The sequence below is a fragment of the Taudactylus pleione genome, unplaced genomic scaffold (genome assembly GCF_031769625.1).
Source record: "Taudactylus pleione unplaced genomic scaffold, aTauple2 ptg000223l, whole genome shotgun sequence".
In the NCBI taxonomy this organism is placed as follows: Eukaryota; Metazoa; Chordata; class Amphibia; order Anura; family Myobatrachidae; genus Taudactylus; species Taudactylus pleione.
This window is the reverse complement of record NW_028284625.1, coordinates 3,051,895-3,078,826: the sequence shown is the minus strand read 5'-3', so window position 1 is coordinate 3,078,826 and position 26,932 is coordinate 3,051,895. Positions and strand designations below refer to the sequence as shown.

Genomic DNA, 26,932 nt, shown 5'->3' with positions numbered 1-26,932 from the left:
TGGTGTTGCTGAGCTCTCCAGTGCGTTCTTTCTTTTTAAGAATGTTCCAAACAGTTGATTTGGCCACACCTAATGTTTTTGCTATCTCTCTGATGGTTTTTTTTTATTTTTCAGCCTAATGATGGCTTGCTTCACTGATAGTGACAGCTCTTTGGATCTCATATTGAGAGTCAACAGCAACTGATTCCAAATGCAAATGTCACACCTAGAATGAACTCCAGACCTTTTACCTGCTTAATTGATAATGTATTAACGAGGGAATAGCCCACACCTGTCCATGAAATAGCTTTTGAGTTGATAGTCCCATTACTTTTGGCCCCTTAAAAAGTGGGAGGCACATATTGAAACTGTTGTAATTCCTACACCGTTCACCCGATTTGGATGTAATTACCCTCAAATTAAATCTGAAAGTCTGCAGTTAAAGCATATCTTGCTTGTTTCATTTCAAAACCATTGTGGTGGTGAATAGAGGCTAAAATCTGTAAATTCTGTCAATGTCCCAATATTTATGGACCTGACTGTACATACACATACAGTATGTATATATATATATATATATATATATATATATATTAGGGGTGAGCGGGTTCAGTTTTATTCGGATTTACTCAGATCTCTAAACGGCATTTTATTGGCTATCGCCTATCATGTGTTTTGGATAGCCAATATAATAAATCCGAATTTGCGGTAAAGTGGCGATAAGAACCGAGTAAAACCGAGCCTGCACATCCCTAATATATATATATATATATATATATATATATTATATATATATTTACAGTCAGGTGCATAAATATTGGGACATTGACAGAATTTTCATATTTTGGCCTCTATTCACAACGACAATGGTTTTGAAATGAAACAAACAAGATGTGCTTTACCTGCAGACTTTCAGATTCAATTTGAGGGTAATTACATCCAAATCAAGTGAACGGTGTAGGAATTACATCGGTTTCTATATGTGCCTCCCACTTTTTAAGGGGCCAAAAGTAATGGGACTATCAACTCAAAAGCTATTTCATGGACAGGTGTGGGCTATTCCCTCATTATTTCATTATCAATTAAGCAGGTAAAAGGTCTGGGGTTGATTCTAGGTGTGACATTTGCATTTGGAATCAGTTGCTGTCGACTCTCAATATGAGATCCAAAGAGCTGTCACTATCAGTGAAGCAAGCTATCATTAGGCTGAAAAATAAAAAAAAACCCATCAGAGAGATAGCAAAAACATTAGGTGTGGCCAAATCAACTGTTTGGAACATTCTTAAAAAGAAAGAACGCACTGGAGAGCTCAGCAACACCAAAAGACCCGGAAGACCACGGAAAACAACTGTGGTGGATGACAGAAGAATTATTTCCGTGGTGAAGAAAAACCCCTTCACAACAGTTGGCCAAATCAAGAACACTCTCCAGGAGGTAGGTGTATATGTGTCAAAGTCAACAATCAAGAGAAGACTTCACAAGAGTTAATATAGAGGGTTCACCACAAGATGTAAACCATTGGTGAGCCACAAAAACAGGAAGACCAGATTAGAGTTTGCCAAACAACAACTAAAAAAGCCATTACAGTTCTGGAACAACATCCTATGGACAGATGAGACAAAGATCAACTTGTACCTGAGTGATGGGAAGAGAAGAGTATGGAGAAGGAAAGGAACTGCTCATGATCCAAAACATACCACATCATCAGTGAAGCATGGTGGTGGTAGTGTCATGGCATGGGCATGTATGGCTGCCAATGGAACTGGTTCCCTTGTATTTATTGATGATGTGACTGCTGACAAAAGCAGCAGAATGAATTCTGAAGTGTTTCAGGCAATATTATATGCTCATATTCAGTCAAATGCTTCAGAACTCATTGGACGGCGCTTCACAGTGCAGATGGACAATGACCCAAAGCATACTGCAAAAGCAACCAAAGAGTTTTTTAAGGCTAAAAAGTGGAATGTTATGCAATGGCCAAGTCAATATCCTGACCTGAATCCGAATGAGCATGCATTTCACTTGATGAAGACAAAACTGAAGGGAAAATGCCCCAAGAACAAGCAGGAACTGAAGACATTTGCAGTAGAGGCCTTGCAGAGCATCACCAGGGATGAAACCCAGCATCTGCTGATGTCTTTGTGTTCTAGACTTCAGCCTGTAATTGCCTGCAAAGGATTTGCAACAAAGTATTAAAAAGTGAAAGTTAGATTTAGGATTGTTTAGTTTGCCCCATTACTTTTGGCCCCTTAAAAAGTGGGAGGCACATATAGAAACCGTTGTAATTCCTACATCGTTCACCTGATTTGGATGTAATTACCCTCAAATTAAATCTGAAAGTCTGCAGTTAAAGCACAACTTGTTTGTTTCATTTCAAAGCCATTGTGGTGGTGAATAGAGGCCAAAATACGAAAATTCTGTCAATGTCCCAATATTTATGCCCCTGACTGTATATATATATATATATATATATATATATATATATATATATATATCATACACACACACAACAGGTATGTGCTCCTGTTTGTCCGCATACCACTGGGTTACCCTGTATATTCTTGGCTGAATTTAGTACATCTGGTATTTGTGTCATCCTGCAAACCTGTTCAGCCTGGTTAATAAATCAAAGACCAGTTATCTATTGTGTGGACTGACCACGGTCACACACCGCTGGCATCTATATCTACACTTATAACATCTGCCAATACATTGTAAAAAGATTTTTCACATAGGACAGTAAGCATTTTACCTGGAGTGTTTGCGATATTTGTAACTATGCGTATGTAATGATAATAATAATAATAATAATAATAATATCATTTTTCTTTAGCAAATACATTTTACACATCTTCAATACTATTCACAATAGAATTAGACTTCAGCTTCAGCCACTATATATATATTCTGCATACAGCTTAATTAAAAAAGGAAATAGCCAAGATTATAGAATATGCTATATTTTAATATAGCTTCCTATACTTCTATACAGAGAGTACATCCAATTTCACACACTGAATGTCTTTATAGTTCATTAGATCTTTGACTAATCTCACCTAGAAATGGAAATGTCTCTGCATAAATCCCGCTTACAGTGGAGCATGTTCAATACATAATTATTCACAGCTGTTGATATGCAAATAATCCCTTAAACCTCTGTTATTTTTACAAAATAATATTGCACAATGACTTAACCTGCAGGAAATGTGGCTCATGAATCATGCTTAATAGTTTGCTCTGCGGATTTGTGGAAAGTAATTTAATACAGGTGATTATTCAGTATATTTGACTATTTTCTGTTTTCAGTCATTTGTAATATGTCTTTTAATCAAAATATTTCCATAATACTCATTTTCATTTTATGGTTATTCTGATTTTTTCTGTGTTTTGTTCCATTTATTTATGGATCTTGTTGCAAGTTTTCGCTTGATAGCTATCCTTGTCACAAACCATGGCATTAATGGTGACCATAAATATATCAGACTGCCTAGGGCTGCATTCATTGTCAAGAATAGCTAATATAAAAGCCTGTCTGTCAAGTACAAGAAACATATGTTTGCCTTGTTGGCATCAAGGCTGGGACGCAAGGATGCTCCAGTAATTAATAATGTTCAGCTCCATTGATGTGTATAGCAAAGGTGGCAGATTAGATATACTTCTTATCAAACAGGCTGTGACATCCTCAGGTGTGTCAGAAGCACCTCAGTGGCTATTTAACAGGAGGGCATGCTAGTGATCAGTTGACAAAGTGCACAAGATGTGATTCCAGGCTGTAAAGCCCCAAATAATGCAAAGAACAGGTGACTCTTCAGGACAGAAATGAGGAATTTAGGGTGGTGATCTGGCCATGCCAGGACAGTTCTTTGAACAGCAAAGGGAAATATATGTACAAACCATCGAGTGAATCTATTTATTACCATAGCTGCATGTAATATAATGAAATAAGAAGAGAAGCCTGAATGCTTTGGGATATGGGCATTGTGGTTGTTTTCCCTGTCTTAAGGCAGTTGGTAAGTTCAGTTATAGCAATTGATCCTAACTCTGGGCAGTTGGTAATATGAATATATTATAACTCATGTTAATGGTTTATCTTACAAACTTTTTGTATCAAGGACCCTACAGAAATCAATGTATTCACAAATTGTGAATTGAAAAATGACAGGTTTACAATGAGTGTAGATAATTTTTTTTTCTGCAAGGTGGTTAATGGTAATTCATTTTTGTAATTATTTTCTATATGAGTAAATTCCCTAACAAGAGATGTTAGCTTTAGCTATAATTCTAAATAGTAGATATTTTAGGAACAATTCATCTAGGAATTTATCCAAATACTTTTTACAGGTATGGATTAGTTTTAAGAAAAAGACAAATTGAGCACTGGTGTATGAAAATATTCATATGACTTATCTTCAAAGATACTGGCCAGTACCGTTGGCTGTCTATTTAAGGAACTCTTTGTACTAACTTTCCTACTAATAATGGCTATAATGTGCTTAATTACAATCAGCGCCGTATCAGGAGGGCAGAGCGCCCTGTGCAGCACTGCCGCCCCTCTCACTCCACCCCACCCCCCTCCTTCCCCTGAGCACATACCTTTTCCTCCAGGGGGTGGGTGGAGGGCGAGGACCTTCATCGGCATTGTTGGAGTGCCCTGCAGCACTGCAGGAGGTCTGTTACTGCAGACCTCCGGAGATGGGAAAATGTGTGGCCGGTGACCTTGGAGGATTCCGCCCTGTGCGGAGGCACCAGCCGGACCACCTTCCCTATGGCCCTGATTACAATTCATTGGACTTTTTTGTTCCTTTTGTGTACACACATTCGGGGGAGTATTAGGAGAGGAGAGGGCCCGTGTTCATTGCCAGTGCTCAGAATGCCGGTGCCTGAATCCTGACACCAGTCGGAATCCTAGCACTGGCATCTGGACCTCTGACATCCAGATGGTAAGTATTGGGGTTAAGGGGACGGTTAGGTTTAGGGTTAGGCACTAGGGGAAGGGTTAGGGTAAGACTGTAGGAAGGGAGAGTTACAGATGGGTTTAGGAGTAAAGTACATAGGTGTCAGTATTCTGACCCTGTCAGGATGCCAGCATCAGGATTCTCACCGCTGGGATCCTGAGTGCAGGCATCCCATACCCAACCCAGAGTAAGCTCAACCCCAATTCATTAACCAACCCTGGACTGTCATGCATCGGGTTGCCAAACCCCAATACCTTGATGATGCTGCTGGTTCTTCATGATCCATTACACTGTCAGGCCATCTGGTGATCTCCATGTGTGCTACCCACCATGAGCTGCTCATTTTTCATTTAGCCACCAGTGTTTTTCAAGGTCACTGTGCATCCAGCCATCAATGTTTGTACCAGCTCACTGTGCATCCAGCCACCAGATTTGTTTCAGCTCACTGTGAGCCATATTTATGCAAGGAGAGAGCTTGTGAGAAAGCTCTGTTGCTGCGAATCCTCTACACACACATTTCAGGCTATTTATCAGTGGCTCTCACCTCCCCGAGTGCAATCGCCTGTTCTCAGCCAATCAGCACTTCCTCATTTAATCCCATGAAAGTGTATTTTCTAGTGACCTGTCCATTCGCATCTGTACTGTACACTGTACGTACATCCATTGGATGCCTACATGGATAGAAGAGAAGGCCATCCATGGATTTGGTAAGTATGAAATGAATGGACTTGGGATGTGTTTTGTCACTTTGTGTATATATTTTTAATAATAAAAGAGAATATAGAAGCAGAGGTGGTACTTAATTGCACACAAATTACACATCAATACTATAAAAATATAATATTACACATTTATTAAGATCAAACAAATAATAAATCTCCCGAGAGTGTAGTATAAAACAACCCAGCAATCGACATGCACTTTAAAAATGTGACTCATAAATACAGACTTTATAATGAATAAAATACTGACATATAAACTCCTAAATTCTCAACTTAATATAGATACCATGGTCCCGGTCTTCAAAGTTATATTAACCCTGCATCGGTCGCACCTCTGGGACTGTTATAAAATAGTCATTAGCACCTAATTAACTCAATTCTAATGCTCTTAAAGTGATCAGTGACCTTCATTAGGATGTACAAAGAGAGAATATATGGAAATCTGATTCACAAAACCACATTTATTAACCTTAAAGAAAGTAAAACAAAAAATACTAAATTTTAAGAGGCGCAGTGTGCCTAAGTGGCCACCCAGGATAAACCTACATATTTCTGCAAAATAACCAAAACCTTTGTAATTTTCATTCATTTCACTGAAGCAGTGCAGCCCTGCCTGCCTGTCCTGTCTCACTCTAAGCTCCGCCCCCCGGCACCAATGTTGCCTGCAGGGAGAGACATTATGAAGTATCTCCTCCCCTTATTCCACACACTCCCAGACACTAACAAGACAGTGAGGAGCTCTTTGTTGGATATGAAGACTTGGCAGCAGTCTACTTCACACAAGACAGTCCTCAGTCACTGTCAATCTGTCACACTGTTCCAGCTCATAGAGTATTATTGAGCACATGAGTGTTGTGTTGCTGCATATAAGAGAGAGAGCCCTGGTGATGATAATAATATTAATATTATCATGAATGTGTTAAGTATAATGTACTAAAGTAGCTGGTGATCAATAAATAACAATGTCTTCTTGTTTGCCATCATTTTATTCAAATGAAGACACAGGATTATACTATGTTTTTGTTTAAATAAAATGATGGCAAACAAGAACTTTGAAAAAAATTATACTATTGTTATCTGCCCTGCCGACATGCGCAGGGCTGTATTGATTCAGGATTAGTGTCAATATAATAAATAGATAAAATTTCTTTTTTTTTCATTAATGCATATATGAAGCTTGAACAATATCCTACTTACAGTACTCTGAGAAAGCTCTAGATGCCATTATTGATATGGGTTATAAAGCCAAATATTTTGATTCAAAACCGGCTAACTTTATCAAAGTTGATCATCCTATTACACTATCATTTACACTCTGCCTGAGAATCATAAGAAGCTGGAGAGTCCACATGGTAGTCCAATCATTTCTGCCAGAGGCTCTCTCCTGCAGCCTATAGCTGTTTTTGTTGCTCAATTTTCATCAATCATGGGTCCATAGGATAACTATCTATATTATAGTTACTGCTGACTTTCTAAATACATTTTAGTTATGTTACCAGTGACAGATGTCTAGAGACTATGGATGTACAATCACTCTATATTGTCACCATAACACGATAAGAGATACCCTAAGCCACGATACACATACTGATCAACCTACTAAATTCTTAATTCAACTTATTGAGCTGGTGCTTAAACATAACTATTTCATATACTGTATGGTAATGAGTATTTTAAGCAAGGTACAGGGACTGCAATGGGCTCTAATTTGTCCCCTGTATATGTGAACCTGTATATGGCTGCATATGAACAAAAATATATATTTGTTCAGCTCCCAGCTCCTTGTATATTAAAGGTTTATTAATTACTTATTTCTTATCTGGTGTCGTACAAATGTTGACTTTATTAATATGATTGAATACTTGAATTCCTTGGATGAACCAAATACAGGTTCACATATGACAGGTTCACACATGACATTGATCAAACTACAATGAACTTTTAGAACATTAATATTTTCAGGGATGCTGACAAATTAGGATCCACCTTGTATAGAAAATTAGCATTAAATATCCAGAGTCAATAAATGACTATTTTGCAAGTTTTAAGGGTATGTACTGTAGCAACAATACCTCACAGGACTTGGCATCAATACTGACTGAAGAAATTAAATCTTGTTTATTATCCAGAGGGTACTCACCTAGAACGATCAATCACTGTAAAAAAAAAAAGAAAAAACAGAGTTTTTGCATCCAGTGTCTAAATCACATAAACCATCAGAGAAGAATCAGATTGAATAGGTAAGCACTTTTCATCCCGTCTCATGCATCTAAACATATCTACAAGAAGCATTTGCCAATAATTATTACTAATCCAGTGTTGCAGATGGTCAAAGCACCACCGCCATTAAATGCATTTAAAATGGGACCTAAAATTCAGCAGATCTCAATGAGACCAAATATCATCCTGCAAGCAAGAAAAATCCCTGACCTAGCACTAAGAAAATATGGCTGCTTCCAATGTAGCAACTGTGTTAGATGTCGCTCTATGAAAACTGGTGATACGTTTCCACATTCGCATCCCGGAAAGAAGATTGTGTGTACAATGAGAATTGTGATCCATTTTCTGACATGGGCATGTACTATGTAGATATATATAATGTATATGCTATGTCTAGCATTCGTACAGCCCTCAATATTGGTGAAACTAACAAACCTGAACATTTTTTGGAACATAAGCATTAGGTTGCTTCCCTAAAATGTATGTTGATTGACTTTGTTCCTATTATGATGAGGGGTGGAAATCGTGAGTTATGTTTACATAAACTTGAATCCAAATGGATCTATAAACTTGACACCATCTCTCCTAAAGTATTTAGGACCTGATTCAGCAAGGAACGCAAGGATGCAGACACACACAATCGGCCGATGTTCACGCACTTGCGTCTGGTTCACAGTGTGTGTGCGCGATCCGCTCACTGCATACGTAAAAGAGAGCGCAGTGAATATGCCGACCAGGGGAAAAGTGATTGACAGGAAGTGTCATTTGTGGGTGGGTACGGGGAGCCACTGAGATGATGGACACAGCCTTCCCTCGGCGTGCAGGAGGTCTCTTAACTCCTGCGGCAGGGTCAGGTCTATCTTTAGTCTGCGTGCTGATCAGATGTTAATCGATGTTCCCAATGTTTCCTCAGCCCTGCACATCATCACGGACGTTAGCGGATGGTAAAGGGGGCGGCATTATGTAGTGCTGGGCATCTGCATCTTGTGCTGCGATTGCCATGCGTATGCATTCATTAGCATATTCTCGCAGCTGCCGGGTGCATGCATCTGCATCCGTGCGTGTCTTGCTGAATCAGGCCCTTAATGAAAATGCTCCTCTAATATTTTTCTTATGTAGTCTATCAATATATACAGTGGTGCAGTGCTATATAAATTTTAAATTTTTTTAGTCTATATATTTTATTGCTTGGTGGTTTGTGGTGGTGTTATGATTGTTATTGTCAGAATATTGTTACTCCAGAACCCCCTTTTGATGTACTGTACCATACTATGGGGCATATTCAATTTGGAGCGAAAAGTCCATTGTGATTTTTCATCATCACTGGATTCCAGGTCGAAAAAGTATCGCGCTCGTCCCTGCAATTCACCATATTCAATTTCAAATTATCGAAAACGGGACCCGGCGAAAAGGAAATCTGCGAAAAGTTATGTCATTTTTGGGGAAATCAGCCTACCCCCCCCAAAATATGCTCTGACATGGGGGTTCACTCTGGGTACACGCGAATAGTCCTGCTAAAGGTATTTGGGGTCTTTAAATGGTCTCAATAGGTGCTATTTAGCGTCTTTGGGAAAGTGGTTAAGAATAGCATTTAGCAAGTTTTTTTGGAAAAATAAGTAGTCCCATCAAATTTGGGGTACATGAAAATGGGTATTAGCATATTTTAAAGTGGCTAATGTGAAGTATTAAAAATCATGAAAAATCCACCTGCCGCAACCACTTGCAATAAAAAAAACACATTGGCCATACTTGGGGACTCCCCCTGAGTCTATTTCACTAGTTTAGAAGTTTGTCCCCCAACTTTTTCTTTTCACCACCAAAATGAAAGTACCTTTTTTTTGGGTTTTTTGACAAAGAACACATTTTGGGGACTGTCCAAGGGGTGTAGGGTGTGTTATTTAACTTTTATACTTACCTACAGTATATCTTTAAGCAGTGACAGTTACTGCATATGTAGATTGTGCATGGTGTAATTTGTGTTAATAATTATTTATTGTGACAGATATGATTTATTTGGTCCCGCACCAGTGTAAATATGTTAATTGTCAATTTCCATTTCATAGAGAAAGAGGTTTCTCTTTGATCCAAAACTCTAATATTATAGTTTCTAATATATGATTTATTATTGCACTACAGTTATCTATCGATAACATTTGATCCTGTGTGGCTGATATTGAAATATGACTGCATTTATCTATCTGTTAAACGAAGTACCCATAGTCCTTTACTATTGGTTCTCAGCTCACACGTGATGTTTGCGACTCCAAAAACTGTTGCATTCCGATTGCTGGAACACATAATAGCCATGTTCCGGTAATATACATTTCAGGCCCATCATGACTTTATTATTGTGTGGTGCTCATATTCCAACATTAACTTACCACAATGATTCAGCCTCTCTTTGTGATATGATTGCACCTGATTGATACTTGGGATATTATATTGCCTGCTCTCTCACTATTGGTCAGCTACCAATAGTGAGAGAGCAAGCAATGTGACCAATGTGATTCCTGGAAGTAATGCGTTCCAGGGGTGGAATGCACACAGCTCCTGCTCTGGTGTTTGCCCATGAACTGACAGGCGGTGCTTGCATTGCAAGCTATTACCTGATGTGATCATTATCTTTAAAAGTGATGGTTATTACATTCTGGGCCTGATTCAGCAAGGAGTGCACGGATGCAGACGCACGTACCCGTCCGCTGTGAGAATATGCAAATCAATGCAGACACACGAAGACCGTAGCACAAGATGCAGATGCCCAGCCCCTTACTAAGCCGACCATCTCCCTTTTTGTTATATATGCATCTCTGCTTATATTTACAGTGACTAAAAAATGTCATTGAGCACATTTACAGAGAAAAGTGTGTTAAAATATTTCTTAATTTGTCATTTTTTACCTGTGGTTCTCTGCAAATATGTCTGCAGCCCACATTTTACAGTATACAGCAGTGGCAAACGCAGGATTTTGAAAGGGGGGTTTCCAGATAATCAGGTGCCTGTCAAAAAGGGTGTGTGGCCTCACTGTAAGGGGTGTGGTCTCACAATAAGGCACGTGGCCTCAAGCGGAAAGACTACCTTATGACTAAATGACCTTAACATAACCATAGGTTCCAGATTTCCTAGTTGGTACCCAGGTGTATTTATTACTGGCTGACACGTTAAAATATCCACAGATGGTGCTAATTATTTAATTTGTGATACTGAGAAGAACATGCAGCACTAGAATATTCTATTATACTACTATTTCTATTGTGGTCATGGCGTGGGCTGGGGAGGGGGGTTTCCAGGCAGCCAGAAATCCCCCCTGCATTTGCCTATGTACAGTAATCTGTCTGCATTCTTAATTTATTCAGATATTTACAGTATGTACAGTATGTCTCATGTGAAATCCTTATCATTAGGCAAAGAAGGAGATCACACTCCTGCTAGAAGGAAGAATTTTGGAGTGAAAGCAGCATGAGGCATTACATTAGGACAGTCTTGGCAGACACATATGACCTAGTTAACGTTCCACATATTTAACGCCCAAAGTGTATGCATTTGGAGGGCCGGATCAAGACATTGTGGAGCTCAGGGCGAAAGTTCCCAGTTGCGCCCCCCCCCCCAAAAAGAAAAAAAAAAAAGGAAAAGAAAGAAAGAACTTTTTTTTTGTAGATAACATAATATTATGCCCCACGCAGTGATGGCCTTTATAAAACATTATGCCACATGCAGTAATGCCCTTTATAACACATTATACCACACGCAGTAATAACACATTAAGCCACATGCAGTAATGGCCTTTATAAAACATTATGCCACATGCAGTAATACCCTTTATAACACATTATACCACACGCAGTAATAACACACTATGCCACACGCAGTAATGCCCTTTATAACACATTATACCACACGCAGTAATGTCCTTTATAACACATTATACCACACACAGTAATGCCCTTTATAACACATTATGCCACACACAGTAATGCCCTTTATAACACATTATGCGACACACAGTAATGATCTGTATAACACATTATGCTATATGCAGTAATAACCTGTATAATACATTATGCCACATGCAGTAATGCCCTGTATAATACATTGTGCCACACACAGTAATTACCTTTATAATACATTATCCCCAATTCAAATTACACCACACAGTAGTCCCTTATGTTATGACACAAAGTGGTGCCCCTTTTACATAATGCCAAAATTTGTGTATCTTATACACAAGGCCCACACTAGTAGTGCCCCTAATACAATACCCACAATAGTAGTGCCCCTTATACAATGCCCACAGCAGTGGTGCCCCTTACACAATGGCCCCAGTAGTGGTGCCCCCATGCAGTGCCCCCATTAGTAGTACCCCCAGTGGTATTGCCACCTATAGTAGTTCCCCCAGTAGTAAAGCTTCACAGTAGTAATTCACCAATTAGTAATGCCCCCTATAGTAGTGCCCACAGTAGTAATGCCCCCTATAGTAGTGCCCACAGTAGTAATGCCCCCATTAGTAATGCCCACAGTAGTAGAGCCAGCAGTAATGTCCCTTATTGTATTTCCCTCAGTAGTAATGCCCCCCATTAGTAATCCCCCCAATAGTAATGCTCCCCAGTAGTACTGCCCCCATTAGTAATGCTCCCCAGTAGTACTGCCCCCATTAGTAATGCTCCCCAGTAGTACTGCCCCCATTAGTAATGCTCCCCAGTAGTAATCCCCCCATTAGTAATCCCCCCATTAGTAATGCTCCCCAGTAGTAATGCCCCCATTAGTAATGCTCCCTAGTAGTAATGCCCCCATTAGTAATCCCCCCATTAGTAATCCCTCCAGTAGTACTGCCCCCATTAGCAATGCTCCCCATTAGTAATGCTCCCCAGTAGTAATGCCCCCCATTAGTAATGCTCCACAGTAGTCCTGCCCCCATTAGTAATGCTCCCCAGTAGTAATGCCCCCATTAGTAATGCCCCCATTAGTAATGCTCCCCAGTAGTACTGCCCCCATTAGTAATGCTACCCAGTAGTAATGCCCCCATTAGTAATGCCCCCATTAGTACTGCCCCCATTAGTAATGCTCCCCAGTAGTAATGCCCCCCATTAGTAATCCCCCCATTAGTAATGCTCCCCAGTAGTACTGCCCCCATTAGTAATGCCCCCTATAGAAGTGCCCACTGTAGTAACGTCCTCAGAAATAATGCCCCCTGTAGTTGTGCCCACTAGTAGTAATGCCCCCTATAGTCTTCCCCCAGCAGTAATGTTCCCCCAGTGCTGGTGCTTCCGACTAAGAAAAACAAAAAAAAACCACAATACTTACTTTTAGCCACGCTCCTGCTTCTGCTGCAGCTGCCTTCTGGTCCGACGGCGGCTCCTCGGATCTATGGGGAGACGTCATGACATCATGACGTCCCTCCCATAGTACTCTCTCTCTGCCGGAAACCGGAGCTCAGGAGTGAGCTCCGGCTTTCGGCTGCCGCTGCAAGGAGGGAGCTGGGTGCCTGCTGATAACAAATATCAGCAGGCGCCCGGCAAATGCAGCCTCCCGGCAGCGGCGGCTGGGGGGGATTGGACCAGCACATTTTTTTTTTTTTCCCTTCTGGTTTTTTTTTTCGGTGGGGGGGACTCAGTGGCACCCTCTAGGTGTCGGCGCTCCAGGCGACGGCCTTGTTAGCCCGCACCTAGAACCGCCACTGTATACAAATACCAGTTCAAACACCAGTCAAACCACATGTCAAACGGAAAATGCTTGCATGCATTTATTTTATTTATTACCAGTTACTTATATAGCGCACACATATCCGCAGCGCTGTACATAGAGAATATTTGTCCAATCACATCAGTCCCTGCTCCAGTGGAGCTTACAGTATATATTCTCTATCACATGAACATGCACATACTTACACACACTAGGGTTCATTTTTTGTTGGTAGCCAATTAACTTTACCAGTATATTTTTGTTATCTTGAATTTTTATTCATGTTCGGTAGACCTATGGAGTCCATCAAAACAAGTTGTCTAATTAGAGAAACAGACATTGGACATAAATGCAAGTTGTGGCTTTTATCCCTGTACCTTGCTCTTTGCATCAGTAAGAAATGCACACATTTTGCTCTGGTGACTTAGATGCATTTTTGCACTTACAGCTCCATGTGCCAAAAGGACCAGGATGGGGGTTGGAGGGGGTTTGTTGCTTTTTGGCCTTCTGGTCGAACACATGCTGTAATGTCATGACATCAACGGTAGTGATGGGTAGTTCACGAATGATCAGTTCAAAATGAACTGATCTTCAAAATGAACTAGTTCACTCAGGGGGTCATTCAGACCCGCTCGTGAGCGGCAGTACAGAGGGGGAGCTCCGTCGTGCGCATGCGCGAGACCCGGCGAGCGATGGGCTCTCCATCGCTCCAGGTCTCGCACCAAAGGGGGCGTGCTGTCGATGTTGATTGACAGCACGCCCCCTTTGGTGGGCGTGTAGGGGGCGTGCCTGTCAGATGGAGGCGTTCCCATGGGAACGCCTACCGTCTCAAGCCGGCCCCACTGACATCACTAGTGATGTCAGTGGGAGTGATTTTGGCCCTGATAGAGCCAAAATCACTCCAGGGCTTGCGGCAGCGAGACCCTACCACAGGGTCTCCGTCGCAAGCCCGATGGTCGCGATGGTCAAGACCATCGCGACCATCATCATGGACGCTCGCATATGCTGTGGGTGGTCACCCACAGCTATGCGAGCGTCCATGAGGACGCTCCAAAAAAAGGAAGGAGGGCCCTGATTCAGAGCGAGCGCTCTGGTCAGAGCGTTCAGCTCTGAATCAGGCCCTCAGTTCACAGCTCTGGCAAAGACAGTTCATCAGGATCTTAAACAAGTGGGAGGAGTTAGACACAGTGACAGAGAGAGCACAGCAGACCCATTAGGCATTAGTCAGTACTGCTAAACGACCACAGGTGGCACTGCTATGCTCAAGACTATGGCCCTGATTCAGAGCCGGACGCTCTGACCAGAGCGCTCGCTCAGAATCAGGGCCCACCTCCATTAATATGGAGCGTCCTCCTGGACGCTCGTATAGCTGTGGGTCACCACCCATAGCATATACGAGCGTGCAGGATGATGGTCGCGATGGTCTTGACCATCGCGACCATCGCCACTGCGAGCAACAGCCTGCAGTTGAGGTTTTCAACCGCAAGGCCAGGAGTGATTTTGGTTCTATCAGAGCCAAAGTCACTCCCACTGACATCACTAGTGATGTCAGTGGGGCCGGCTTCAGACGGTAGGCGTTCCCTTGGGAATGCCTCCATCTGGCAGGCACGCCCCCGGCACGCCCACCAAAGGGGGCGAGCTGTCAGTCAACATCGACAGCACGTCCCGGATCTGATGCATATTGTCAGGATTCATTCTCCTAGTATATTAATTCACAAGATACACTCCTAATCAGCTTAAGACACAGGGGGTCATTCAGACCCGCTCGTGAGCGGCAGTACGCTCGCAAGCGGGTCGATGTTCCCCCACTGCACATGCGCACGACGGAGGGAGCTCCATCGTGCGCATGCGCGAGATCCGGCGAGCGACGGGCTCTCCATCGCTCCGGGTCTCGCACCAAAGGGGGCGTGCTGTTGATGTTGATTGACTGCACGCCCCCTTTGGTGGGCGTGCCGGGGGCGTGCCTGCCAGACGGAGGCGTTCCCATGGGAACGCCTACCGTCTCAAGCCGATAGAGCCAAAATCACTCCAGGGCTTACGGCAGCTAGACCCTACCGCCGGGATGTCCGTCACAAGCCCGATAGTCGTGATGGTCAAGACCATCGCGACCATCATCATGGACGCTCACTATAGCTGTGGGTGGTAACCCACAGCTATGCGAGCGTCCATGAGGATGCTCCAAAAAAAGGTAGGAGGGCCCTGATTCATAGCGAGCGCTCTGGTCAGAGCATTCAGCTCTGAATCAGGCCCACAGTGCGGAGTGCTGCATACTATATGCTGTACTTCTGTTTACTCTACAAGACATAATGGGGGTAGCTGTACGAAGCCTAGAAGCCTGGAGTTTCTGGCTTCAAGCGCCCTGGACCTTCACCCGGCCGGAGTGCGACCCGCTCTGGGGACAGTGGCAGGTGGGGAGTTTGACTGGGGCGGTACACCTGTCAAACCGTATCGCAGGTGTCCTAAGGCGAGCTCATGGAGGACAGAAACCTCCCGTGAAGCAGAAGGGCATGTTATGTGCGCTGTTACCCGCTTCTCCCTGATGTATGATCGGGGGTCTGGGCGGTAAATGACAGGGGTGCTATGCGCCCCTGTCATTATCGGCGCTGCTATCTACAAGATAGCAGCCCTGAGCGGCAGAGCCATGGACGAACGGTCATTCCGCATGACCATTCGGCCCGCTGTAGTTGTCGTTATCGATATTATGCATAAAGAATTGAATAATCAATATGCATATAACCCTTTCTGATCCTCCTTGCATAAATAAGACAATTGTAAATGCAATCAATGACAGCATTTGCATATCTGAGTACAACTTATGATCATCAGCATAAACATACATTTGCCATCTGCCTCTCGTCTGCTGTTATAATCCTCCTTACGTAGGGAAAACAACAATAGTTAGAGCAGTTGTCACCAACCTTAATTGAGGTGTGAGCTACTTTAGAAAAATTAAACCTCCTTAAGAGCTACTAAAATTGTAGAAAAAAAATCTGGCTAATAACCGAACAATTGAAGGTAATTTAATGAAAATTAAAAAAAATGTTTCATAGAAAATAACAATGCATTTAATTATTACAGTGATATTGTTGTAGTTTGCAAATAAAATTTAAGCACAGGCACATTTCATTGTTAATCACTGTTACTGTTAATTTGATGTCTATTTAGGGGTGACTAGAACCACTTCTTTACCCATATTCTAGTCAGGTTACCCCATTATTTTATACAGAGAATAAAATATATTTTTTTAAATTATAATTACAGCAATTTCACAATAATTTCTTGAAAAAGTGTGCCCCAACCAAATAATCTTCTTTTTTGTGTGTATTTTGACCTTGGCAACAACACACAAACACGTATGAGCCGTCTGCATTCAAGCATGCCCTTGTCTCCCCCATTCTTAAAAAACCTATCCTTGATCCTAACATTCTCTCCAACTACCAACCCATCTCTCACCTCCCTTTTGCCTCCAAACTCCTTGAGCGTATTGTTTACAACCGCCTTACCACCTTTCTTTCCTCCCACTCCCTCTTTGACCCTTTTCAGTCTGGCTTCCGTTCTATCCACTCCACTGAAACTGCCCTCATGACCACCTTGCTGCCAAATCCAAGGGCCACTACTCTCTGTTCAGTCTCCTTGACCTCTCTGCTGCTTTAGACACTGTGGACCACCCTCTTCTGCTGCAAAGCCTTCACTTCCTTGGTCTACATGCCACTACTCTCTCTGGGCTGTCCTCCTACCTCTCTGACCAATCCTTCTGTTTCCTCTGATAACTCCTCTCCCCCCCCCCCACAGCCTCTTAAAATAGGTGTTCTCCAAGGTTCCTTTCTTGGACCTCTCCTATTCCCCCTCTATATGTCCTCTCTAGGTGGAATCATCAGCTCTTTTGACCAACATTATCATCTCTATGCTGATGATACTCAAATCTACATTTCCTCCCCTGATCTCTCCCCCTCTCTACTGACTCATGTATCCAACTGTCTCTCTGTTATCTCTTCCTGGATGTTCCAGCAAATTCATAAACTTAATATGTATAAGAAAGAACTGATCATCTTCCCACCCTCCCACATAACCTCACTTCCCTCACTATTTCTGTATCAATTGGTGGCTCAACTATCTCATCGAGATGTCATGGAATTATCCTGGACTCTTCCCTCTCCTTCATACCACATATCCAGCACCTCTCGCAGTCCTGTCATTTCATCTCAAAAATATTTCCAAGATCAGACCCTATCTCACCCAGGATGCTACTAAAATCCTCATACACTCGCTGGTCATCTCCAGATTGGACTACTGTAACCTCCTCCTATCTGCCCTCCCAAAATACCATCTCTCTCCTTTCCAGTCTGTCCTCAATGCTGCTGCTTAGCTCATCTTCCTCTCCAAATGCTTTACATCTGCCTCCTCTCTCTACAAGCCCTCCACTGGCTCCCCATCCATTTCAGAATCCAATTTAAGATTCTCACGCTCGCTTGCAAAGCCCTCACCCCATCTTCTTCCATTTACATTTCTGATCTCATCTCCCTTCACTCTCCTATCTGCCCTCTTTGTTCAACTAATGCTCGCCGCCTTCCATGCCAACTAATTACTTCCTCCCACTCCCACCTGCCCATGCTGCTCCCCACCTTTGGAACTCTCTCCCTCTCCCCATCAGACACTCCACCTCTTTACAATCATTCAAATGGGCTCTCAAGACCCACTACTTCATTAAAACCTTCCAGCTGTCATCCTAACTTGCTCCTACATGTTCCTTCCTCCCCATCTACCTCATCTGTGCCACACCTGTTTGTCTGCCCCCAGTAGTGTAACTATAAATTTTGCTTCCCCCTACTTAAAAAGTTTCAGATGCCCCCCTTACTCATAAAACAAACACACCCGTAGACGACGTTTAAGGTGTGTGGTTTCATGATACAGAAATGTACCTTACACATTACAACACACTAAGTAATGCCCATTATAACACATTATGCCACACCATAATGCCCTTATAACATATTAAGCTTCACCTTAATGCCCCTATAACACATTATTCCATGCCATAATGCCCCTTACAACACATTATGCCACACAGTAATGTCCTTATAACATATTATACCACACTGTAATGTCCCTTTAATCACATTATGCCATACAGTAAAGCCCCTTACATATTATGCCACACTGTAATGGCCTTATAACACATTATGCCACACCATAATGTCCTTTACAACACATTATGCTACACAGTACTGACCATTACACATTTTTCTCCTTATAACACATGGGACCTCATTCAGACCTGCTCGCTAGTGCTGTACGCTCGCAAGCGGCCCGATGGTTTGCAAATGCGCAAACTACTCTGCTCACTCGCTCGCCCAGCAAATATAGTGAAATGATTGACAGGAGAGGCCGTTTTTGTGTGGTAACAGGGGCAGGACACTAATAACAGGGGTGGGGAGGTGCGAACGCAGGCGTGCCTCAGTGTTTCAATGCAGTTTTTAAGGTGTGCATAATTAACAGGCATAGTACAGGTCACATGCCTGTTTTTTACACTGAAGTCCTCGCATTGCTTGCGGAAGGGTAAGGCAACCACAAGCGCTGCGATCGCTACCAATGGTGCTCGATGTACCAATGTTTTAATACTCTTCTTGGAGATGAATGAGGTCCATAATGCCACACAGTAATGCTCTTTATAACACATTATGCCACACTAAGTAATACCCCTAATAGCACATGGCGCCACAAAGTAATGCCCTTTACACATTATGCCACACAGTAATGCCCATTGCATACCACCCTGAAAGATCTACCTCACCAACCCTCCTCTCCTGCCAGTCTGTCATCTAGGCTCAGACAAGTTGCAGAGTTTATATGTCCATGTAGAACCAGACTATTGAGAACATAGCTTATCTCTAAACTGCGTGTATCAAGTTAGTGCCCCTTATACAGTGCCCCCTGTAGTAGTCCTCCTGTAGTTGTGCCCTTTATGCAATGCCCCCTGTACTAGTGCCCCTTATGCAATTCCCCTTATGCAATGCCCCCTGTAGCAGTGCCCCTTATGCAATGTCCCCTGTAGTAGTGCCCCTTATGCAGGGCCCCCTGTAGCAGTGCCCCTTATGCAATGCCCCCTTTAGCAGTTCCCCTTATGCATTGCCTCCTGTAGCAGTGCCCCTTATGCATTGCCCCTGTAGCAGTGCCCCTTATGCAATGCCCCCTGTAGCAGTGCCCCTTATGCAATTCCCCCTGTAGTATTGCCCCTTAAGCAATGCCCCCTGTAGCAGTGCCCATTATGCAATACCCCCTGTGGCAGTACTTCTTATGCAATGCCCCCTATAGCAGTGCCCCTTATGCAATGCCCCCTGTAGCAGTGCCCCTTATGCAAAGCCCCTTATGCAATGCCCCCTGTAGCAGTGCCCCTTATGCAAAGCCCCTTATGCAATGCCCCCTGTAGCAGTGCCCCTTATGCAATGCCCCCTGTTGTTGTGCTCCTTTTGTAATGCACCCTCTAGTAGTGCCCCTTATGCAATGCCCCTGTATTTGTGCCCATATGCAGTGCCCCATGTAGTTGTACCCATATGCAGTGTCCCCTGAAGCTGTGCACATATGCAGCACCCCCTGTAGTTGAGCCCATATGCTTTGCCCCCTGTAGTTGTGCAGTGCCACTTGTAGTTGAGCCCATATGCAGTGTCCCATGTAGTTTAGTCCATATGCAGTGCTCCCTGTAGCTGTGCCCATATGCAGTGCCCTCTGTAGTTGTGCCCATATGCAGTGCCCCCTGTAGCTGTGCCCATATGCAGTGCCCCTGTAGCTGTGCCCATATGCAGTGCCCCCTCTAGATGTGGCCATATGCTGTGCACCCAGTAGTTGTGCCCCTTTAAGTAGTGACCCCCAGTACTTACCTGATCCCAATACTTACCTGACTCCACGCGCCCGTCGTCTGGGCTGTCACTCCCGCTGCCATGCTGACTGGATCTAACTTGATCCAGCAGGCGCAGCCTCCTCACGTCGCGGGTGATGTCATGACGTCACCCGCGCACTGCATCACTGGGAATGCTGGCTCTGAAGCGATCGGAGGCTTCCTTAGCCTCTGATCACTTCAGAGGCCAGCGTTCACAGTTGCAGTGGTGAAGCAATGGCCCCTGTTGCCACCAAGCCACCGAGGGGCCATAGTTATGCCACTGTCTGCCCCTCCCTTTTAGAATGTAAGCTCTTACGAGCAGGGCCCTCTACCCTCTTGTGCTTCTCCCTACTTTACTTTAATCTACTTCTTACTTCCCACTAGGGTACCTAACAATCGGTTGCTTATGCTGCTTATGAGTGTTATGGATGCTAATGTAGCAATGTATATTATCCATGTCCTTGTACTGCATTGTACTGTAAGTCACTGGTCACCTATTTGTTTATGTACTTTGTAAGGCGCTGAGGAACAAATGTGGCACCATATATATAAATGATAATAATAATAACCATCTAAAAAGATGCCTCAATTACCAAATGTCTCTGAGACGTTGTTATGACAGATATAATCTCCATATTTACATTAATTCCTCCTTAAAATAATTTTACATTTAGTGAGAGAAGAGAAAGTGAAAGTAAGTCAAGCAATAGAGTTCTTACAATGTACAAAATAAAGCATTAGTTGTAAAGCATTTCACAATGAGTCCTATGTTCAATTTACTCTATTTTAGTATGTGGCATACTTCAGGCTGCAGTTTCACTTATGTTTTTATGTCTGATCTCTTTACAGAGTACAAGTGGAATTTTATGTAAATGAAAACACCTTTAAAGAGAGACTGAAACTTTTCTTCATTAAAAACCAAAGATCAAGTAAGTATTCTTTTTTTATATTTTTATTTCTTATTCACCTCTTCACAAAACATAAATATCCATAACATACATGTAACATATAGCAATATGCAATTTAGTTTATTACAAAATTGAACAGCTACTGTATATAATCGGCATAACATTGGGAAAAACAAAAAAACTAATTTATACTCTAACACATTGACACTGACACTCTGAAAAATGTAATAGTTGGTTAAATTTCAAATAAATAACAGGAAAATCATGGGATAGATGCCTAGTATTGTGTAGGACCACCTCTAGCCCAATGAAGTGCAGCAACTTGGATGTGGCATCAATTCTACAAGTGGATGGAAGACCTCTGGAGGGATGTTGACCCATGCCATCTGGATAACTTCCCACAGCTCCCTGATATTTTTAGGTGCAGGATCTTGAGTGAGAATGGACCTCTCCACCACATCCCATAAATGCTTGATTGGGTTCATTTCGGTTGAACATTGTGGCCACACCATTCATCTGACCTCTCCAGAATGCTCCTCAAATTAATTCTAGACAATTTGGGACTGATTATATTACTGGAATATTCCACCATTGTGGGACTACATGAAGTCCATGAAGGGCTGCAAATCGTCATCAAACAATGCAATGTACTGTAGTGGTTACCAGTCAATTACATGTTCAGGCAGACCAGCGGACCCAACCCATACCATGTGAACACACCCTAAATCATTATGGAACCACTGCCAGCCTACACGGTGCCTTATTGACAACTGGGATCGATGGCCTCACTGGGACTGCACCACACCCGAACCCTACAATCGCCTGAATTCCTGAAACCATGACAAATCAAACCATGCCATATGTTGAAAGCCCTAAAGGGTCCAATCATCAATGTCACAAGCCCATGTTAATCACAGTGTCTGTTGTTGTAGTGGTAGCAGGGGCATACTGGTGGTTCTTCTGCTGTCATATCCTATGGAAGCTAAAGAACGCTACACTGACCTGCTGGATATGTGCCTGGTATCCCCTGCATTGAATGTGGATGTGATTTGAGCCAGTGTAACCATGGACAATTTTGTCCAGACGCCACTGGTCACAATCCCTAATACCCATGGTTGGCCACTGCCCTGTGAGTGGTAATGCCTTCCATGAGGTATTTCCGGCACACATATAACACCGTAGATTGAGAAATGCTGAATATCAGCACAACTTCAGAAATGTAATGTCCCATCTGTTGGGTACCCACTATCATGCCCCATTCGAACTCTGACAATTCATATCATTTTGCCAGGAGCAGCATAGCTGGTGTGCAGATCGATTAACGAGATGTCAGATTACAACTGATGCAGGTCTAGGCAATTCCAAGATGTCACAGTGGCACCATCTACCATTAACTTTACATAATGCTTTTGCATGACTTTTTCACATCAGTGTATATATATATATATATATATATATATATACATACACACCAATGTGTTTTTTTTTTCTCAGTAGAATGGTCAGTGATGCAGTGTGTAGGTGCTAGAAATTAGGGTACATATATTGATTTAATGTAATCAGGGCACTATCTCACTTCTTCAACCCTATCTAACAGGGCAGCTAGTCTGCACTCTTCACAAAGTCTCAAAGTCTGGGGGCCTTTAGGCTCAGTGGCCTGCTTGGGTACCACAACCCCACCTGGGCTGTATCCTCTGGGCCATCACTAAGCTGTGGCTGAATCCCTCCAGCCAAACACAGACTCAGTGACTCACCACCACCATCTAGCTTCGTTCTACTACAATATAGGGATGCAGTCTGATATCCCGACACTGACAGCCCAACAGGGGAATAAAGATAGGTGTAGAAATCCAGATGCCTATCATTAGCCCCACTACAAAATCCCGACACCCGGCATACTGAACAAAGGTAAGCCAGGTGTCTTAGCATCTAGCTGCAGGGTGGAGGGTTAGGTTTAGGGACCAATGGGTGACTTAGGGTTAGGGTTATGGTAGGGAAATGGGGTGAGGGTTAAGCACCACTAGGGGGGTTACAATTAGGCACCCCCCAGGAGGGTTAGGTTTGGGGTGCTGGGAGGGTGGGTTAGGTTGAGGCCCTAATGGGTGGAGGTTAGGATTAGGTACCACTAAGGGAGGGTTAGGGGAATGTTAGGATACTTACCAGCCCCATTCGGGAATTAGGTCCATCGCTGTTCCGCTGTCAGTATTTGATCCCGCAACTATTCAGCTGCCAGCAATAAATACCAATTCCACAGTATATATACATATTACACACAAGGACATAAAAAGGTAGATCACCCACCTTTAAAATGAAAAGTATAAAGCATAAATACAGTATCCCAGTAGTGAGGAAGATGATCCTGAAGTCAGTCCCAATATGTTTTGTCCACATAAGTTATAAATGACTTTATCATGGGAAGTTATAAAAGTTAGAATCTGTAAAAAAGCCACTTCTGGTGAAACGCATGTTGACATATGCTGGGTACACACTGGCCAACATATCAGCCGATATATCGTATGTGATTCAGTCAGTGTGTACTAGCGATATGTCTGTGAATGATATTGTTCACATGCATATCACTTCAGCTTTGCTGCACACCCGATGCAAAATATGTCTGCAGATATATAGGTGCTGTGGGTACGGGCGTTCAGCTGACCGCCTGTACACTTGCTGCGGTGATTAAAAGCTCAACTCGGCCAGAGCATGCTGTGACATCATTCACGAAAAATTGGGCAGTCTGTATGCAGAACATATGGTCTGCACACTCTGCAGATATATCTACAGGTCAGTCGATCTGCAGATATATTGTTTAGGTGTTTACCCACCTACAGGGGCAGATTGGGACGCCGGGCCGGTTCCCGCTGGGCCGGTCTCTTTGTTCCCTTTTGGGGCTGCCACCCTTCATTACCCCTGATCCACCAGCACTGGCCGGGCTGCCGCGATCGGGACTCAGCTCCGATCGGGCAGCTCACTGATGTAAACATTAAAAAAAATGACCGACGGGTGAGCTGCTGCACATGCCCAGCCGCAGCAGCTCCTCCCATTAGCCTGCCTTTGTGGAGCCCATCACTTACCACTGATGGCTCAGTCTACATCTCGTCCCACCCCCTGTCCGGGCACCTCTCCGTCGCTTGCCCTGCGCACACGCACACAGCACAGGAGCCGGTGCCCGACGCTGACCTGTTATCCTGCACAGGAGCCGGGGCTGACCTGCTATCCTGCACAGGAGCCGGGGCTGACCTGCTGTCCTGCCCTGCACATGAGCCGGGGCTGACCTGTTATCCTGCACAGGAGCCGGGGCTGCCTGCTATCCTGCCCTGCACGTGAGCCGGGGCTGACCTGCTAATCCAGCCAATTCTGTAAATCAGCCTGTCTGTTACAACATATCAAACAATAAATAATATAATATATAAAAGCATAGCTGCAGTTACAAGAAAAGTAGTATATATATATATATATATATATATATATAATAAACGTAATCTATATCATATATATGTTTTATATAGATATGGAAACATATCTATATAAAACATATATATTATTCCAGAAAAGACTGCACTCTAGTCCATACAGAATAACATCAGGGGGTGCTCCTCTAGAGGCTCAAAGGCCCATTTGCATACAGTCAGAAAGGAAGAAAGCACTCACCACTTGTTGTACAAAAGTATAAATCAATTGGTTTAATCCATAACACACGGTCTGTCGACGTTTCGGTCCCTAAGGACCTTTGTCAAGACTCACCACCCAAGACAGTACAGCAACCAAGAAGCAATAACACCCATATGTCTGAGCCTGCTTATATAGTCCCCACACCTGGTAATACACAACACCTGTGTCTCATCAGCATGAAACAGGAAGTAGCCTACTAGAGGATTCTGTGAGAGGATGGCGAACCACAGGTCGTCTATACGGTTGGCATTATCAACGCACGTTACCGACAAACCTGTTGCACAACATTTTTTGGATGCAAAGCACCAGTTGGCATCATTATGGTGCATGCTAATTGACCATATTCCCAAACTGATAAGAGGTGGCAACAGGGAACTGTTGTTGAGAAAACGTGAGGCAAGGTGGATTTTCAATCTCGATACAGTTGCCCCATGTGGGCTGAATGAAAATCATCCATATAATATATTCTTGCGATGATCTGGTGCTAATTTTTAGTTTGGCAGCGCTGGCAATTATATATGTGTTTTCATATTTTTTTGTCTGATTTATTATATTATATATTTTTCTGTCTAATTTTTGTTTTATTTATATTGTTTATTTCGTTTTTTCTGTTTAGATGTATTAGTGTTATATGTTTATCTGATTTGTACAATATTTGATAAAGTAGATTTTTGTGTAGTGCTGAGTTGTGTGTGCGCTGTTGCTCATGTGACTCGCCAGGGTTGATATTAACCTGTGGCTTGTTGCGTGTCCAATACTGACCACCATCTCGGTTTAATATTTTACATTTTTTTGTGTATATTGTCAAGTATTATGCACTTAAATGTGGTTATGGTGAATATTGTATTTGTTCTATTCTGTTTGAGCATGCTTGGTGTCCTTACTACTGGTTTTGCATTTATTTTTGCAATATATTGATTAACAGTTTTGAACAGCTAGTTCTATTTGATTAATTACTTTTGTTGCCATGGTGACATTTTTCCTTTTATTCTGGAGCGCAAGCCTTGATTTGCTATCGTGGCTATCTAGCCAGGTATTTTGATATGTCATTGGTGTGCTGCTTCTGTCTTTGTGCACCCCATCGTGTGGAACACACAGTGTTTGATACAGCTGGGTTCTCTATAGATTCAATTGCTCCCTCTGACGCGCTGCCAATCATGTGATTACGCACTTCCGGTTTACATGTGTTCCACGGTGTGGAATGCCTGCCACTTCCTGTTTGTCCATGAATAGCCGTTTTTTTGATGTGACTATGTTTGTCCATACATATGCGATGCACATCTGCCGAGGTGAGTGAGGGATTATACAATATTATGTCTCCTAGCCTGCATGGGCACTTTGCAGTGTTTTTTTTTTGCTATTCTGCAAGGCTACTTCCTGTTTCATGCTGATGAGACACAGGTGTTGTGTATTACCAGGTGTGGGGACTATATAAGCAGGCTCAGACATATGGGTGTTATTGCTTCTTGGTTGCTGTACTGTCTTGGGTGGTGAGTCTTGACAAAGGTCCTTAGGGACCAAAACGTCGACAGACCGTATGTTATGGATTAAACCAATTGATTTATACTTTTGTACAACAAGTGGTGAGTGCTTTCTTCTTTTCTGACTATATATATATATATATATATATATATATATATATATATGTACGGGCCGATCCCTTAGGTGGCCATAATTATATATATATATATATATATATATATATATATATATATATACATACACACACACACACTTTTTATATATATATATATATATATGTATATATTATGTAAATTTTCTTTATAGACACATTTACTTTATCTGATATAAATTACTATATGTAGTGTCTATGTATATAAAACATACAATGGCAGTTTCTTTTTTGGCAAAGCTATTGATTCTGAGAAGACAGCAATCTACCCCATCACCAGACCTCCCCCCTTA

General features: G+C 42.8%; 1 protein-coding gene across 2 annotated transcripts in view; it reads left to right on the top strand.

The window, feature by feature from the left end:
- The window catches only part of LOC148517309 (potassium channel subfamily T member 2), a 1,089,312-nt gene that overhangs the window by 416,978 nt on the left and 645,402 nt on the right, over window positions 1-26,932 (top strand). Inside the window, exon 2 of one of the 2 annotated variants that reach the window (XM_088478860.1) lies at window positions 21,276-21,355. In XM_088478860.1, the coding sequence (XP_088334986.1) occupies window positions 21,276-21,355 (80 nt within the window). The remainder of the gene's footprint in view (window positions 1-21,275; window positions 21,356-26,932) is intronic. The other variant, XM_088478861.1, reaches the window with a different exon arrangement.